Source organism: Pezoporus flaviventris, unplaced genomic scaffold, assembly GCF_033815535.1.
Source record: "Pezoporus flaviventris isolate CSIRO_AGI_PZ_B2104156 unplaced genomic scaffold, CSIRO_AGI_Pfla_v1 ptg000013l, whole genome shotgun sequence".
Lineage (NCBI taxonomy): Eukaryota > Metazoa > Chordata > Aves > Psittaciformes > Psittacidae > Pezoporus > Pezoporus flaviventris.
The window spans coordinates 21,594,451-21,608,945 of record NW_026892561.1 but is presented as its reverse complement, the minus strand read 5'-3'; the positions used below and the strand labels follow the sequence as shown (position 1 = coordinate 21,608,945).

General features: G+C 37.5%; 1 protein-coding gene across 6 annotated transcripts in view; it reads right to left on the bottom strand.

Moving 5' to 3' along the window:
• HMCN1 (hemicentin 1) overlaps positions 1-14,495 on the bottom strand; it is a 190,942-nt gene that overhangs the window by 68,142 nt on the left and 108,305 nt on the right. For all 6 annotated transcript variants that reach the window (XM_061452120.1, XM_061452119.1, XM_061452121.1 and 3 more), the window contains 7 exons: positions 13,762-13,863; positions 11,455-11,631; positions 8,888-9,042; positions 7,997-8,120; positions 3,293-3,468; positions 2,892-2,988; positions 688-810 (listed from right to left, as the gene is read on the bottom strand). In XM_061452120.1, the coding sequence (XP_061308104.1) occupies positions 688-810; positions 2,892-2,988; positions 3,293-3,468; positions 7,997-8,120; positions 8,888-9,042; positions 11,455-11,631; positions 13,762-13,863 (954 nt within the window). The remainder of the gene's footprint in view (positions 1-687; positions 811-2,891; positions 2,989-3,292; positions 3,469-7,996; positions 8,121-8,887; positions 9,043-11,454; positions 11,632-13,761; positions 13,864-14,495) is intronic.

The following is a 14,495-nucleotide window of genomic DNA, read 5'->3' as shown; positions in this document are numbered from 1 at the left end:
AACAACACAAAAACAACCATACCTGAAGAGTTCAACATCTTATTTTGTCTAATATCCTGTCTCCAACAGTGTCCATGCTTCAAAGAAGGTGCTAAAAATACCTGCTTCTGTCTACTGATTCATAAGGTGTTTGTAAATGTTACTTTAACCCCTAAAGTAAAAAGGTGTGAAGACTACTTTTAAATATTAAGATGGGATGAGAGAAAGGTTCGGTAAATCCCCCAGGCAATTACTATAACTAGATGCATTTTCAACACTTGGCAGTATGCCACGGCTGCAAATTTAAAAAACAAGTCAGAGAATATATCTATATTATGCAGTGGCTCACAGGACTCAACTCAACACACACCACCAGAGGACTTCACAGTGATTCACAGCCTTGCCAGCTGGGATCCACAAAGAAGTATTGCTACGCTGTGGTAAATAAGCATACTGAGAGGCATTAAGTGTTTCACAGTCCATTTTTAAATCAGCTCAGGAATCTCTCTTGCGCACCTCTAGAGATAATGACACCTAATTGAAACAGGGGTCAGTAAGAGAGAAGAGAATCATCAGTGGCAAGACTGTTTAGACATCTTTTGTGCTTGAACTCCTCAGAACATAGCATCTAAAATATTCATGAGAAAAAATTGGCAGGTCAGAATTATCACATTTCCATTATAAAATGGACAGTGGACAGTTACCCACCTTTCTTTTTCCAGGTAAGGCTGGGGGGTGGAATGCCACTAGATTCACATATCAGGCTTATCAAGCTCCCTTCAGTTACCGTCAGTTGAGAGATGTCATCTGAGCCATGAATACTTGGTGACACTGAAAAAAAAAGCCATGTAATTGCAGCATTTGAAATAAAACTATCAGCCAACAGTAAGACTCAAATGACTCTTATACAAATTTGTCTCATTACGCTCTATAGCAGTTACAAGGGTTGCATTCTCTTGCTGACAATGTAAATCAGACCCCGGGTGGGGAATTATATGCTTGCAAATGACTGCATCTATCCTTCCACCTCTGAGGTCTGGTACATGCGTAAGTTCTGCTTCAGGCTGACTTTTGACTGCATTTCACAGAACAAAGCTGTTTCTGTAAGTTATGTAAACTGACTACAACTCTAAGAGCCTGCCTCATTCATGGCCTTAGCTAATAAACCTACAGGTACCACCATTAGGTGGAAAGTGACATTGAAAATTCAGCATAAGTTTTTCCTTTTAATTTTTTCTGTATCAACACACTGGCTGCCACATCCAGCGCTAAGAACCTAATCCTTCAATTGCCCTATGCTAGCAGAGTACCAGCTTTTGCTCTACAGCTCTATGGCTGTCAATCAGTTACAGACAAAATGGGCCACTGTTTTCAGTCTGATTCTCAAAGTATTAAAGAACTTCAGACCAATCACAACAGTATGGATAATTGCCTTCTTGAAACTGGGGAACCATTTTTATCAGACGAACATAGTGTAGGTAGAGATCAAAAAAAGCAGAGGAGAACATAGGCTGAAACAGGCAAACCTGATTAGTGGATGACTTATCAAGAAGGTTTTTTTATGCACATGAGAGTAGACAGCTTTTCCTTCTAACACTTCAAACTGTATTTAGCAGAAACAAGATGTATGCATTTCAGAATGACTGACGGAAAATGGCTTTATTGTACCATACTGGCTTCGAACCTCTATTTGTCCTGCTTCTAGTCAAAACCTTTGTGCCATTCTCTGTGGAGGTATTTCTTATATTTAACACATGGGCTGGCTCCTGGAACCAAGGTTAGCTCTCAGGATCTCACCAGTCCTCAGCAGGATACATTTCTGGGATTTGAAACTTAAAAATATGGTAAGCAGGGAATTCTAAACAGTTATCCGCAGATGACTTTCACAGGCAACTTTTGGTTTCTATTAAGCTTTTTTAATCAATGCTGCTAACTAGCAAAGAATTATCCCTCCTCCAAAATCCTACTGAAACAGCTTTACTGCACTAAAAAAAACAAATCCATAGCCCTCCAGCAGCAAATGTCCCCTGCAACCCTGCAGATCTTACAAATCTGCGGAGGGAGAAATGAGAGTTGAAGATAACATGCGCAGTAAATGGGCATATGTTTTAGCATGAGAAAATTTTGTGGTCTTTAATGGTACTACAATATCCACCTCTAATTAAAACACCAGGAGTGCTTCTTTTTAATACATAATGACAGAGTTCTGTAATAACATTTCAGCTTTTTGTTACAAAGCCTGTTTGTTAGATGTTTGTTAGATGCAATAATATTTCAGCTTTTTGTTACAAACCCTGTTGTTAGATGATTCTAGTCCTGTGATTTCAGAACAAGAAATTAAGTTTTAATAGCAAAAAGAGGCACATTTTATATTGCATACAGGGAGAAAACGATGGTGCATAAAAAGCATTCAAAATCAATTATTAAAATAAATGTCCTAAGTCACATTCATCATGTAGCTGTAGAAAAATTTCATGAAAGAGCTACGATTCATCACCGACAACTTTGCAGAGCAAACAAAGGTAGGTAAACCAGCTTTTATTTATCTGAATTTCCACACTTCAGCATCTAAAAAAAGGGGAAAGTTGGTAGGTTACTTTAAATGGCATTAGAGGCACAAATATGAGGTACGAATATAAACCAAGTTAGTTATAATTCTAGACTATGACCATGATTGCAAACCCAACCTAAAAAAGACCTATGAAGTAGCTGGTATTAATTTAGAACCAAACCAAAACAATGTGAAAAATGCATGCACTTTTTTTTGACTATTAAACTACAACAAACATGATAACATCTTTCTGCATGAACCTCAGCAATTGTTTATGCACTACAGAGAATTTTAATGTCTCGCATCATAATTTCACTCTGAGCTTTGTTCCCATTCCTGGAATAAGCTTAATAAATCTTACCCCAAATATTGACATTATAGTTCTTTTCAGTTTTCCCAGCAATATTTGTCGCTTCACAAGTGTAACGGCCAGTGTCCTGTATTTGAGCTCCTTCAATCTAGGAAGAAAATGAAAACCTGGATTTCTTCTTACATTGTTATACCCGAAACTTGCAAGGAGAGGTTGCTCAGATTTCAATTTTTATTTTTACATCTGTCTCCCAAAATAGCAATAATACAGTATTACTTCTGCAAAACCTGTACACAAACATCCAGGTGCCTATGACCTCCCTCAGCTCTCATCTACTATTCCTGCACCAGAGGGCCTAATGCTATCCAAACTCTAATGGGTACCTAGTGCCTTGGTGGGGGGTACAAATCCCCAGAAAACAATTGCCACCAGAGCCTGACAGCCCAGCTTACCTTCAGTATACTTCCATCTTCGGAGATGCTAAGACCTGGCTTCTTCAGCAAGGGTTGTCCATCTTTGAGCCAAGTCAGCACAGGTGGGGGAATAGCATTGCTCTGGCAGAGCAGCTCCACTGTTTGGCTGATGAGCACTGAGACATTTTGTTCCTCTCCCATGATGTTTGGTGGAACTACAGCAATAAATCAAAACAAAGGACCTTTGGGCATTGCAGATTTCCCAAAGTAAATATAGACCAGAGTTCAAAGTTTTCATGTAACAAAAATAAAACGACAGTTACCACCTTTCTGACATACAACTTAAGTCTCCTTTACATCACAAAAAGCACCAGAATAATATTTTTTTTTTTTTAATCTTTTACAGAATATCCTCTACAGAAGATATATGCTAGTGAGATATCAGCTACAGAGAAATCATGTAGATAGTAAGTCAAGACTGGGCAAATAATACTTCAAATACAACTAGAAAGGAAAATCACCTGCATATAAATAATGGGGGAAATACATTCCTCCTAGAAAGAAAAAAATCTGATGTGTGAAAAGGCTCAGAAGATAATAAGCAGGCTCTGAAGATGAAAAATGTTTTAAACTGTTCCAAAGAGTGTGAAGGTGGATGCATGGCTTCAAGGAGAACTCTGACTTTAAGAAAGATTTTTTTCAGGAATGCCAAATGAAGAAGACAGAAGGAGAACTTAATGGTTGAAGCCAAATGAATGAGTTAATGACTTAACCATCAAGTCATAATCTACAATTACTTTATTGTCTATCTGTTTTGTGTGGGACCTGCCAGTTAATCATTGCAATAATAGGCACCAAGGACTGTGTTTAGATTTGTACTGTCATTTCCAAATTATGGGCAAGAAAAAAAAAACCAGCTTTTTGAATGAAAGTTTTCTGTGTAGAAGAAAAAATCCTTCTGGATGTCTAAATCAAAGCCCAGTAGCTGTTTTTGAACAGTGTCAAGATCTAAGAAAACTTCCTCCTACCATTTAAAAAATCATTTGTTTCCACCATGAGAAAAACAAAGCAACTGAGAACTAAACCTTGAAACACAGCAAGCCAGCAAGTCAGCAATTTTCCGTGGGGAAAGTGTTCATGGCTGGTGTCCTGGTTTCTGCTGCATCACTCATTTTTCTCCTTCTTAGTAGCTGGTGCAGTGCTGTGTTTTCAACTTTAGCCTGAGAACAGTGCTGATAACACACTGATGGTTTTAGTTGTTGCTAAGTAATGTTTACTCCCATCAAGGACTTTTCAGTCTCAGGCTCTGCCAGTGAAGAACAGCACAAGAAGCCAGGAGGAAGCAGAGACAGGACACCTGACCCAAACTAGCCAAAGGGGTATTCCGTACCACAGCACATCATGCCTAGTATGTAAACTGGGGGGAATCACCCGGAAGGCCCAGATCGCTGCTGGGGTCGGGCTGAGTGGTGAGCAATTGTATTCTCCACCCTTATCATCATTGTTACTGGTGGTAGCAGTAGTGGTTTTGTATTGTACCTTAGCTACTGGACTGTTCTTATCTCAACCCATGTGACTTACATTCTTTCGATTCTCATCCCATCCCTCCAGGAGCAGGGGGAGATAAAAGGGAGCAGAGTGAGCCTGCTGCTGTGTGGTTCTCAGTTACTGGCTGGGCTTAAACCACGACAGCTGGCATAAAAAATAACAGGGAGGAAATGTTAGACTGGCAAGGTGATCTTAAATAAAAAAACTTTAAGACCAAAAACTGCTTGCTGTTTGTGGTTTTGTATCAGCATCCATGGCTGACCAGAATGTCCTTTCAAAATGACTCACTATACCATTGGTCAGGAAATTTTCTGAGGGTACTCCTCAGGCAGCTTTGAGCTGTTTAGAAAATATTCCACATTAAGTGGTTTTAGGTATTTTGGTGTCCAATACATGCTGAAAATAACAAGAGTAGTGTAGACTATCACGCCCAGCACTGCTACTGCACACCACCAGCTCTTTACCAGAGGTTTCCTCTCCTAGATCTGATGAGCCAGTGGGACAGAACTTGGAAGCACTTGTAATGCACACCACAAGAATTCAGGTCCCTTTGTTTGCATTGCTAACACAGGTGACTACATCAAACTGCAGAGAGCAGAAGTGATTTCACTGGGCTGCTCAAGCAATCCAGAAGAGAATTCCTGTTCATGCCCTTAATGACATGTATATTCTTAAATCCTTGAAAGAATCCATAAGGATACTCTTTCCCTTCTTATCATTCAAAACCAGAAAACATGTTCATTGTAAACTCTTGACGCTAAGGCAACATTAGATTAGCGACTCAAATATTTCCAAAATAAAAGCAGCACTCCTAGCAATAATTACTTTGGTTACGTGTATCCAGCGGGATCTTAATGCTTTTTTGTGTTCTAAGATTGTTCAGTTTGGCCAAAAAAAGTTGACTAGGGACAAATATAAGAACCTTTATTGTCACATTTCTTTTGCTTTTTAGTTTTGCAATCCATTACCCCAGAAATCGATTGTCTGATTGCACCAAATATGAGGCAAGAAGAAGGAAAGAAGTGGAACTGTCTGTGAGAAATACTCTGGGTTTCACGCTGAACAAAAATATACTGAATTAATTAGTACATGTAAGGTTATAAAATGTCTCAAAGTGGTTTTCAGTAAACCAGCAATACAGTTCTCAAGAAGTCCTGAAAAATAACCTTAACAATAAAGCTTTGTTTTTCTTGCACAGGAAGTACTAAGCAGAGCAGCTGATTTCACAGTTTGGAAATACTTTAGGGAAAAGTCTGGTCCCTGTGGATAAGAAATACAGTAACTGAAAAAAAATCTGTTTATCTTGCTTTCTTTGTAGAATTCACAAATATCTAAATGCTTTGCAAGTGTTGTGAAATTGAAAATTGGAAGCTGATCCATTACTGCAGAAGGCAAATTTATTTCCAAATGCTTTTCCACCAATTGCTTTCCTCTCAGCTAAATGAAATAAAATGTGTTCAAAATGAAACTGAGTTTATGAAACAGAGACAGACAGACACTAAAGCATCTGTCTCTGAAGGAACAGGGTTTAAAAGTAATCTAATTATGCTCATGGTAACTATATGTTACCCAGACTGTTCCAACCCCTAGACTTGCTCAGGTCAATGCACATTTCTAGCCATTTCAGCTCTATCTGCACTCCAGATTATTTTCTTTCTGTAACTTCTTAATTAGATTACCCATATGAGGCAAGTCCTAAGAGCAATACTAATTTTTGGTGACAGCCTCACTCAAGATGGCCTTGCAGCTGAGCTCAACCCTGGCCAGCTTCTTAGACAACAGTAATTTTAACCATACATGATTTCTAACTAACTTAAATTTCTTCCTAGCTAAAACAGACAGAAGTTCCAGAAAATAAGAGAGAAATAATAAATATATTCATGCCACTTGTGTGGCCATGTGTACGTACACACAAAACTCCAGAAGGACCCTTGATATTCCTTGTTCCAGCCTATGTTAACCTTGAGCTCATTTGCTATGCCAGAGTTCTGGCTTTCTGAGCTGCCCCTTGCAGACACAAAAGTAGCCATGACTCAAGACACAAGTATCCTAACCACTACGCTTTTAGAAGGACACCAATTCTGAAAGTCAAACTTGAAACAAATAACCTGGCCATCTGTCACCTTAGAAACAGTCAAAACTTCTAGCTTTTCTCACAAGATTTTCCAGAGTTCTGTTTAGGATTACTATAAAGCTAGTTAGAGATTGGCAGAGCAAAACCAGTTCTCTCTCCAACGACCTACTGAAAGCAGAAGCAAAACCACAAAGGTTCTTCAACGACAAAATCTTCTCTCCACAGCTGAAACCATAAGATTTCTAAGACAAATGGAAGATCATTGCTCATCTTCATTTCACTGGTGTGCAAAACCACTGATCTGTCCAAGGAAACTTAAAGCTTCCTACAGCCAAACTCCTTGGCATTCCTCCTGGCTGTATGTCATGCTTTGGTAACTGCACATCACCAATAATCTCTAAGAATGCAATATGAGATGACATCTCTTACAAATTACAAAAAATCAGGAAGAAGCTCATAAAACGTACAAGAAATCAGAAGGAAGGATTAATTTACATGAGTTCAAGCAAAAGATTTTAGAATTAACTTGTTGACATAATTTGGAAAACTGACAAGATACAAAAAGAGATATATTTCCTGCTACTTGAAAGAGACAAAGTTGGCTGGCTTGGCTCAGTACCGTGCAATACGGTATCACTATTAGCACCAAAAAAGTCACCACCATATAGGCAGGCATAGCAAAGCTTGAAAATGGAATGGAAACTGGAGAACTGTATGGCAAACTCACATTGACTCATTCGGGTTCCATAAAGACAACTGAACTATAGCCCAAATAAAACCTTTTGCCCATGGCATCTACATGTTTTTTTTTTTTTTACAGAAACACATATTTTCTCCTATCATTTATAAATGAAACTTTATGTTCTGAACTTACACATTCACTGTTGAGCTACATTTCTTCAAGGGTACATAGAAGAATATAATTACATACTTTAATGTATGTGGATGTGTGTGCACGTATATACTTACACACATACACACAGCTCCTTTGCCTTCCATTATGGGTTGGAACCATTTTTATTCAATGTTGCTAAAGGTCTGGGCCACAGTGTGTTTAATTAAAGATCCAGAAACAGTTCTCATGACCAAAAAAACAATAGAGATTAGTCAGAAAATCTCACCGTAAACTCTGAGATCAATATCTCTTTGGCTCTCGCCTGCAGCATTGACTGCAACACAAGTGTATTTTCCTGTGTCACTAATCTGAGCCCTAGTCAAAGCCAGGACTCGCCCCCCAGACAGAACCTGCAATAAAAGCATGACACATTCAGAATACATGCCTCTATGTAAAACACAAATAGAGAGAACTATCAGGTTTCATTTAAAAATTAAGTTACTTGTTTTGCCACAGCTTCCCACCATCTCTCTCTTTCTTACACTCATCTATGCACTCTGTTGTTCCCTTTTGATTGAGATCAGCACAAGTGGAAGTCTAACTTCATGCAAGTCAGTAGGGAACTCTAGGCGTTCACCCTCTTTGTAAGATCTGGACATTCCTCCCTCTTAGCAGTTTCAAACGTTCTGTCACATCTTTTGTCTGTGCACAATATTCCCCATTTTCCTTTCAGATCAAAATTAGATCAAATTAGCTTTCAAAAAGCAACCATGCCTTCTCATTTTAACTCTGAAATATCTCCTTATATTAGTGGTTGGTCTTTTGTTTTCTGAATTACTATTTTGTGTAATTAGATATTACATGATCTTGAGCTCTGTGGATTTCTTCAGCATAGGAATGTGGTCCAATTTCCTCTTCTTGCCAGGAAGTGAAAAATTTGTTGATGCAAACTCTTAATACAAAAAATCAGCTGAAATGCACACCTTTTTTCAACATATCTCCTTCTTCCACTTCACACAGTAATCACTGGGGCTAAACCTGCACCAATAACCCAGAGCAAAAGGCCCCATACTGTCATTCCAAATCCTGTTATTTACTGTTTCATTAAACTGCACCAGCTTAAAAGTCTCCTACCACAACAGGAAACAGCATAGGTAGCAGGGTTTGAACTTAGTACCTGAAGTCCATCACTAAAGCTGGAAACAGGGCTACCATCTTTTAGCCATGTCAAAATAGGTGCAGGGATGCCTCTCGCTTCACACTCCAGTCGCACTAGATTATTAACCACCACTGTCACCATATTATCGCTGCTGCCAGAGATTGATGGTGGGGCTGAAAAAAAAGAAGAATACAAAGCTGTAACAGCTACAGAAGAGCATAAAACGCTATGAGATTAAACAGACTTCTTATTTTTGTACAGTATCTCTCTTTCTGCAAAGAACTATGGTGTTGAAATGATTTCTCATGTTACTAGTGAATTCCTGTCATTTGTTTGCTCTGTGCCAAAACCTGCTCTTTCCTCACATAAGAAGTTAGATAGCTTCAACAAAACTACTGTAAGCAAGGTAAGAAGGACTGGGCCCACAGCACAGAATACAGCTGTGAAACTCAGGAACCACAACATAAACCAGAAAATATTCCCTCAATCTCTTATAATATTCCATTTAGACCTTGTGAAAAGCATTAAGAGTGGTGGGGATTGAGGAAAGAAGTTTACTATATGAACTGCATAAATCAAATACGTAATAGATTGGCCTTGCAGAGCATACGTGAACATTTACCAGATTAGACTGCATAACATCTGCCTGTCTGATGATAAAAACCATCTTAATGGAACACCTCAAAACACTTACTATAGGCATACAGTCTAGCAAATTTTTCAGAGCTATGTCAAAAAGGGAGGCAAGAAGTACTTAAAAAGAGAGATGTTTCATTTATCAGGAGAATCAAAACAATTTAATTTGCTCCTATCACTAACAACTTAGTAATAAGGCTTTAGAGTCAGTATCAGCACAAAACTTCTTACTCCTAGAAAGAGATGAGAATGGTGTGATCTTCTAATACATATCTTACGTGAGGAAAACATACATATGAAATTCTGTACTGAAAATGGATTCATTAATACATTCAGCAACCTCTAACAGCCTGTAACTCAGTCTACCTACTCTTAGATATATTCCAATAATAGCAGAAATGACAGGGAAAAGAGAAAGTGTGATTTTGACATCTTTTTTTTTCCTTACATACATGCACACAGTTCCCCTATTTTGGTACAATGGCATTCATTGTTCTCAAATGGCCATAAATGTTTTAGTACTGAGAAGGAAGTGGAAAAAAATAATACAATGAAATCATATGAATTTACTAAACTGGAATTCAACCTGCTTCCTTCAGTAGGCCTGCCCAGTTTCATTTAGTGTTTAGCCTGCAGTATCAAGCATTGTTTTTAATGCAGAAATCATCTGATAATTTCTACCACAGCTACTGCATCCACAACACTATTAACAACAGAAATTAACAACACAGGTGCTCATTCACAATGCCAACTGCCATCCAGAAATCCAGAGCAGACTTTCTGTAAATGCAGCATAACTTTTGGTACTTGACACTTCAAAGTCTGTTCTCTATTTAGTAATCATTCTTTCTTCCGCTATTAGGGAAAAAAATCAAGTTTTCTGAAACTCATAAACTCTTAAGTAACTTGGATAATGAACTTGTTCATGGTAAATTCAAAGAGCACTTCATTGTAAACTGGGCACGACACAAGGTGAATTAAGAATGTTTATGGATAGGTGTTTCAGCTTCCTTTGATGCAATTAGTTCTGACTGTAACTGCACAGTTCCCCAGCAAACCCTGGACATATCTACTGAAATTCTGCCACCCATAAAAAGACACACATATACTTAAAAGTTATTTTTAATTTTTCAGTTTAACCAGAATAATGACCTTAGATCTAAATATTTCCTGCAAATTAGTCACTGGGTGGGGCTAATTGCCCTTGACCATGTATTGATCTCTCAGTTTTTCCTGTGATGATAATTAATTCTGTGGAAAATATAACGCCCAACTCATTATTTGTTAATTAATAGGAATGTCATACTCTGTGTGCATCTCAGCTGGGGACACTGTGCCAGACTCGGGCACAGTTTTGCATGGAAGACTTCCACGGAAAACCAGCTACATGCATATGCACGTATCAAAGATAAAAATTTGGATTATAGCTGCATCCAAAAGCCACTGAAATCAGTGGAAAAGCTCCAGTTTGGCTTTTGATCAGGCCTCTCATGTCTGCAAACACCCACACTTTCACTTCATCTTACTAAACAGTACATTTTTCTTTAAGACTCTTGGACTATGATTTGATCTGTGTCCTTTCTTTGTCTGCTGTGAGCTTTAAAGTCATCTACAGGAAAATCCAGCAGTTGCAAGGCCTTCCAAACTGCTGAAGTGATAACATAAATACTTCTTCCACAAATCTGTTATCTCTGCTCATTCTTAGAATTGACATCCTTTGCCACATTTTCCTAATACAAAACATATATTCTAATGTAACTGAAAAACAGAAGAGTGAATTTTCTTCCCTCTGACCCTTTATATATCTCTTCAGTATGATGGTGTGGTGAATGACAATAAGTCTGCTAACCAGAATGGAACTAGAAGATCTTAAGGTCCTTTCCAATTCTAACTATTCTATGATTCTATGAATCTATGTACATGTTTCTCATAAATACTATAATACTTACCATGAACCTGAAGACTGTAAAACAACTCAGCTGTGCCTGCTGTGTTGACAGCCACACACTTGTAAACACCAGTGTCAGAGATCTGAGCACCCTCAATCTGCAGAACCTGCCCTCGATTCAGAAAAGTGGTGCTGCCAGCACTGGTAAGTGGCCGATTGTCTTTGTACCACGTGATAGCTGCATAATGAAAGGAAAAATGGAAAAGCTGCCAAAAGTACTCCCTTTAAAAACAAGAGGACCAAATAGGCTTCGAACTTTCCTTTAAATTTTTCAGATACGTAACACCAACATTTACAAACCAACAGAAATGTTAATCATTATTAATAACAAGAAAAAATAACTAGAAAATGAGGAATTTGTAACATTTTTGCAAATTACTGACTACACCCACAGATTTCAATAGCAAACCTGACATTATCATGCATGTGCATCAGATATTTATGAAAAAATGTTCTGAAGTTAAAAAATTATCACATATATCATATTTATAGGAGATTTACTCATACCAAAGTCAACAGCAGCTGTTTAATAACACACAATAATATATATTTTTTTCGTCATTTACTGTAAAGTACTGCTACATTGAACTGAACCACCTACGAAAGTTTACAGACTCAAAATGCAAGCAACCAAATAAAAGGTCAACTGGCAGGCTGAAAAACTGAAAACAAATACCAGAAAACTTGTGCTTTATGGGAACTTGATAACCAGCAAAATCTGAGCACTTATTTGTGTCTCAGCCAAAAGATGGCATCCTCCATCAGTAGAATGTGTAACTAATGCTTTACTGGGATTGCTTCACTATTCAGTTAGATGAAACTGCTACTTACAGAACAATTTTCTGTAACACACAAATTTTTTGCAAAATAATCATATTCAAGAAGTAATCCGGTCTGACTGATGAATAAGACGGCACACAATCTTCTCTCTTTTTCACTGTGATGTTGTGCTATCACTTTTTTACCTAATATCTTGACACTAGAATGTGGCATCACATCATGCATAGAAGAGGTGACCAAACTGTTCTTATTGCATAAATTATCTGAAATGCATCACTATAATTGTTCTAAAATAACTGTCATTTCTAAACCAATTGTCAATTTGCAGAGGAAAAAAAAGACGCGGTGGGGCAAGATTGCAAAAAGGATATAAAATCCTTATGCTTTTGTAACAGTTTTCTTAAAAAGGTAGAAAAAGAAAACCTGTATGGTCATCTGAAATTTAGTAATACTTTTCTTCTGAAAATGTTACTATCATCAGCACAAGTTGCTATAAATTAGATATAAGCTATTAATAATACACTATTTCCCAAGTTCTGCTGTACAATAATTTACACAGAAAATTGTTCTTCTATCAACGTGAAATTTTGTATTTCATCAGAAGAAGGTGGAAATAAAAAACACACATTGAAATAGAGATGGAAACAAATTTTTCTCCACACATCTCAAAAACCATCAAAGAGATTAACTGTAAAGAAAGACCTGATCCAAGAATTCCAGCACTGAAAGAATCCCAACAATGAGATAACTAAAATCCAGACAATAGAGACTATTTCATATGCTTTCCAGTTCAGAAAAAAATAAACATATTCATCAGTCTAAACAGAAGCCAAACTCCCTGAGCTCTCACTTGGGTAAATATATATGATTTCTAAAGGAAACTTGAAAAAAAAAAAAAAAAAAATCGTAACTCCAGGAAAGTGTGAGAAAAAACATGGTGTAATCTTGGCTTAAATTTGAGAGGGACCCACAAATTCATAAGTGTAGTTTATCATCAGTGCAAGCCAAAGAAAACACTGTACACACAAAGAAAACTTACTCATTTTCACATGCAAGGGACTCAGACAAAAAGCCTCCTATTAATATCAATAGACTTGAGATAAGGTCTCAGACATGGCCACACTTGAGGCACACTCAATCCACAAGGTATTGTTTAAGTCTGCCCTACAATATAAATTATTGACCTGACAGGAGGAGAGAGTGGGTGTGTTTAAAGCTAATTTAGGAGAAATCTAACAGTACTCTTGCCTATAGACAGGCCATCACTGTACACAAGGGAGCGGATTACCCTTCTGTTTCTCACCTGTTTAGTTAAAAACGTTGGGAATTACTAATTTTCTCAATATTTACTCCACATCTATTGATATATTAACATTTTCTATTATGCATAGTGTTTAATAGTTTCTAGCTAGCTTAAATGCCACAGAATTAACTTCATGTTCAGAATATCCATTTTTTTCAAAGGACAGATAAAAGTGAAAACCTTTTATCAGATATGTTTCATGTTCTTAAATGTGCATGTGCATACCTGGCAGAGGGTTCCCAGATGCTCTGCATTCAAGATGGATTGGATTATTCACCACAACTGTTTCATTTAACATTTTCCCTGCATCTTCCAGACTGGGTGGTTCTGGGGAAAGACAAAGGCATCAGATTTTCATTAATTCAGCCACCCAGCTAGCAAAACATCTGATCTCAAAAGTAATCTGCTCTCTGAGAAACTTTGGGCAGTGAACTGCATAAGCTTCAACTGCTGGATGACAAAGGATTTTCTCAAAAAAGCTCATCTTTAAATTAGGACTACTCTCTAATTACATAACTTCATTAGTGTTAACAATACACTAATTTTATTTCTTTTTTTCAGGAAAAATAACACTTAAAATGGACTTGCAGGAATGGGTGCACAAAGCTGTACAGTAATTTTTCTAATGTGGCAAGCTCATCTCAATTGGACTGGTAACATTAAACAGAATATTGCAGACGGCTTTTACAAAGCAAGACTCTTTACTAAAGTTTCTACATTTGAAACATGACAGAAACACCCAATAATGACACTTTGAACATGAAGGCTGAGAGCAAAAGAGGTATTTAGGAGCATGGGACTTAAACTAAAATTAACTATGATTTTATACCATAGAATAAGATGGGAGTGTTTTCTCTAAGTCTCATCCATGGAGATACTGCACTCTCTTCATTTCAGTTGAATATTTTCCAGTTACTGAGGCAGTTTGACAATTACAGTCAACACAATCATACTCATCA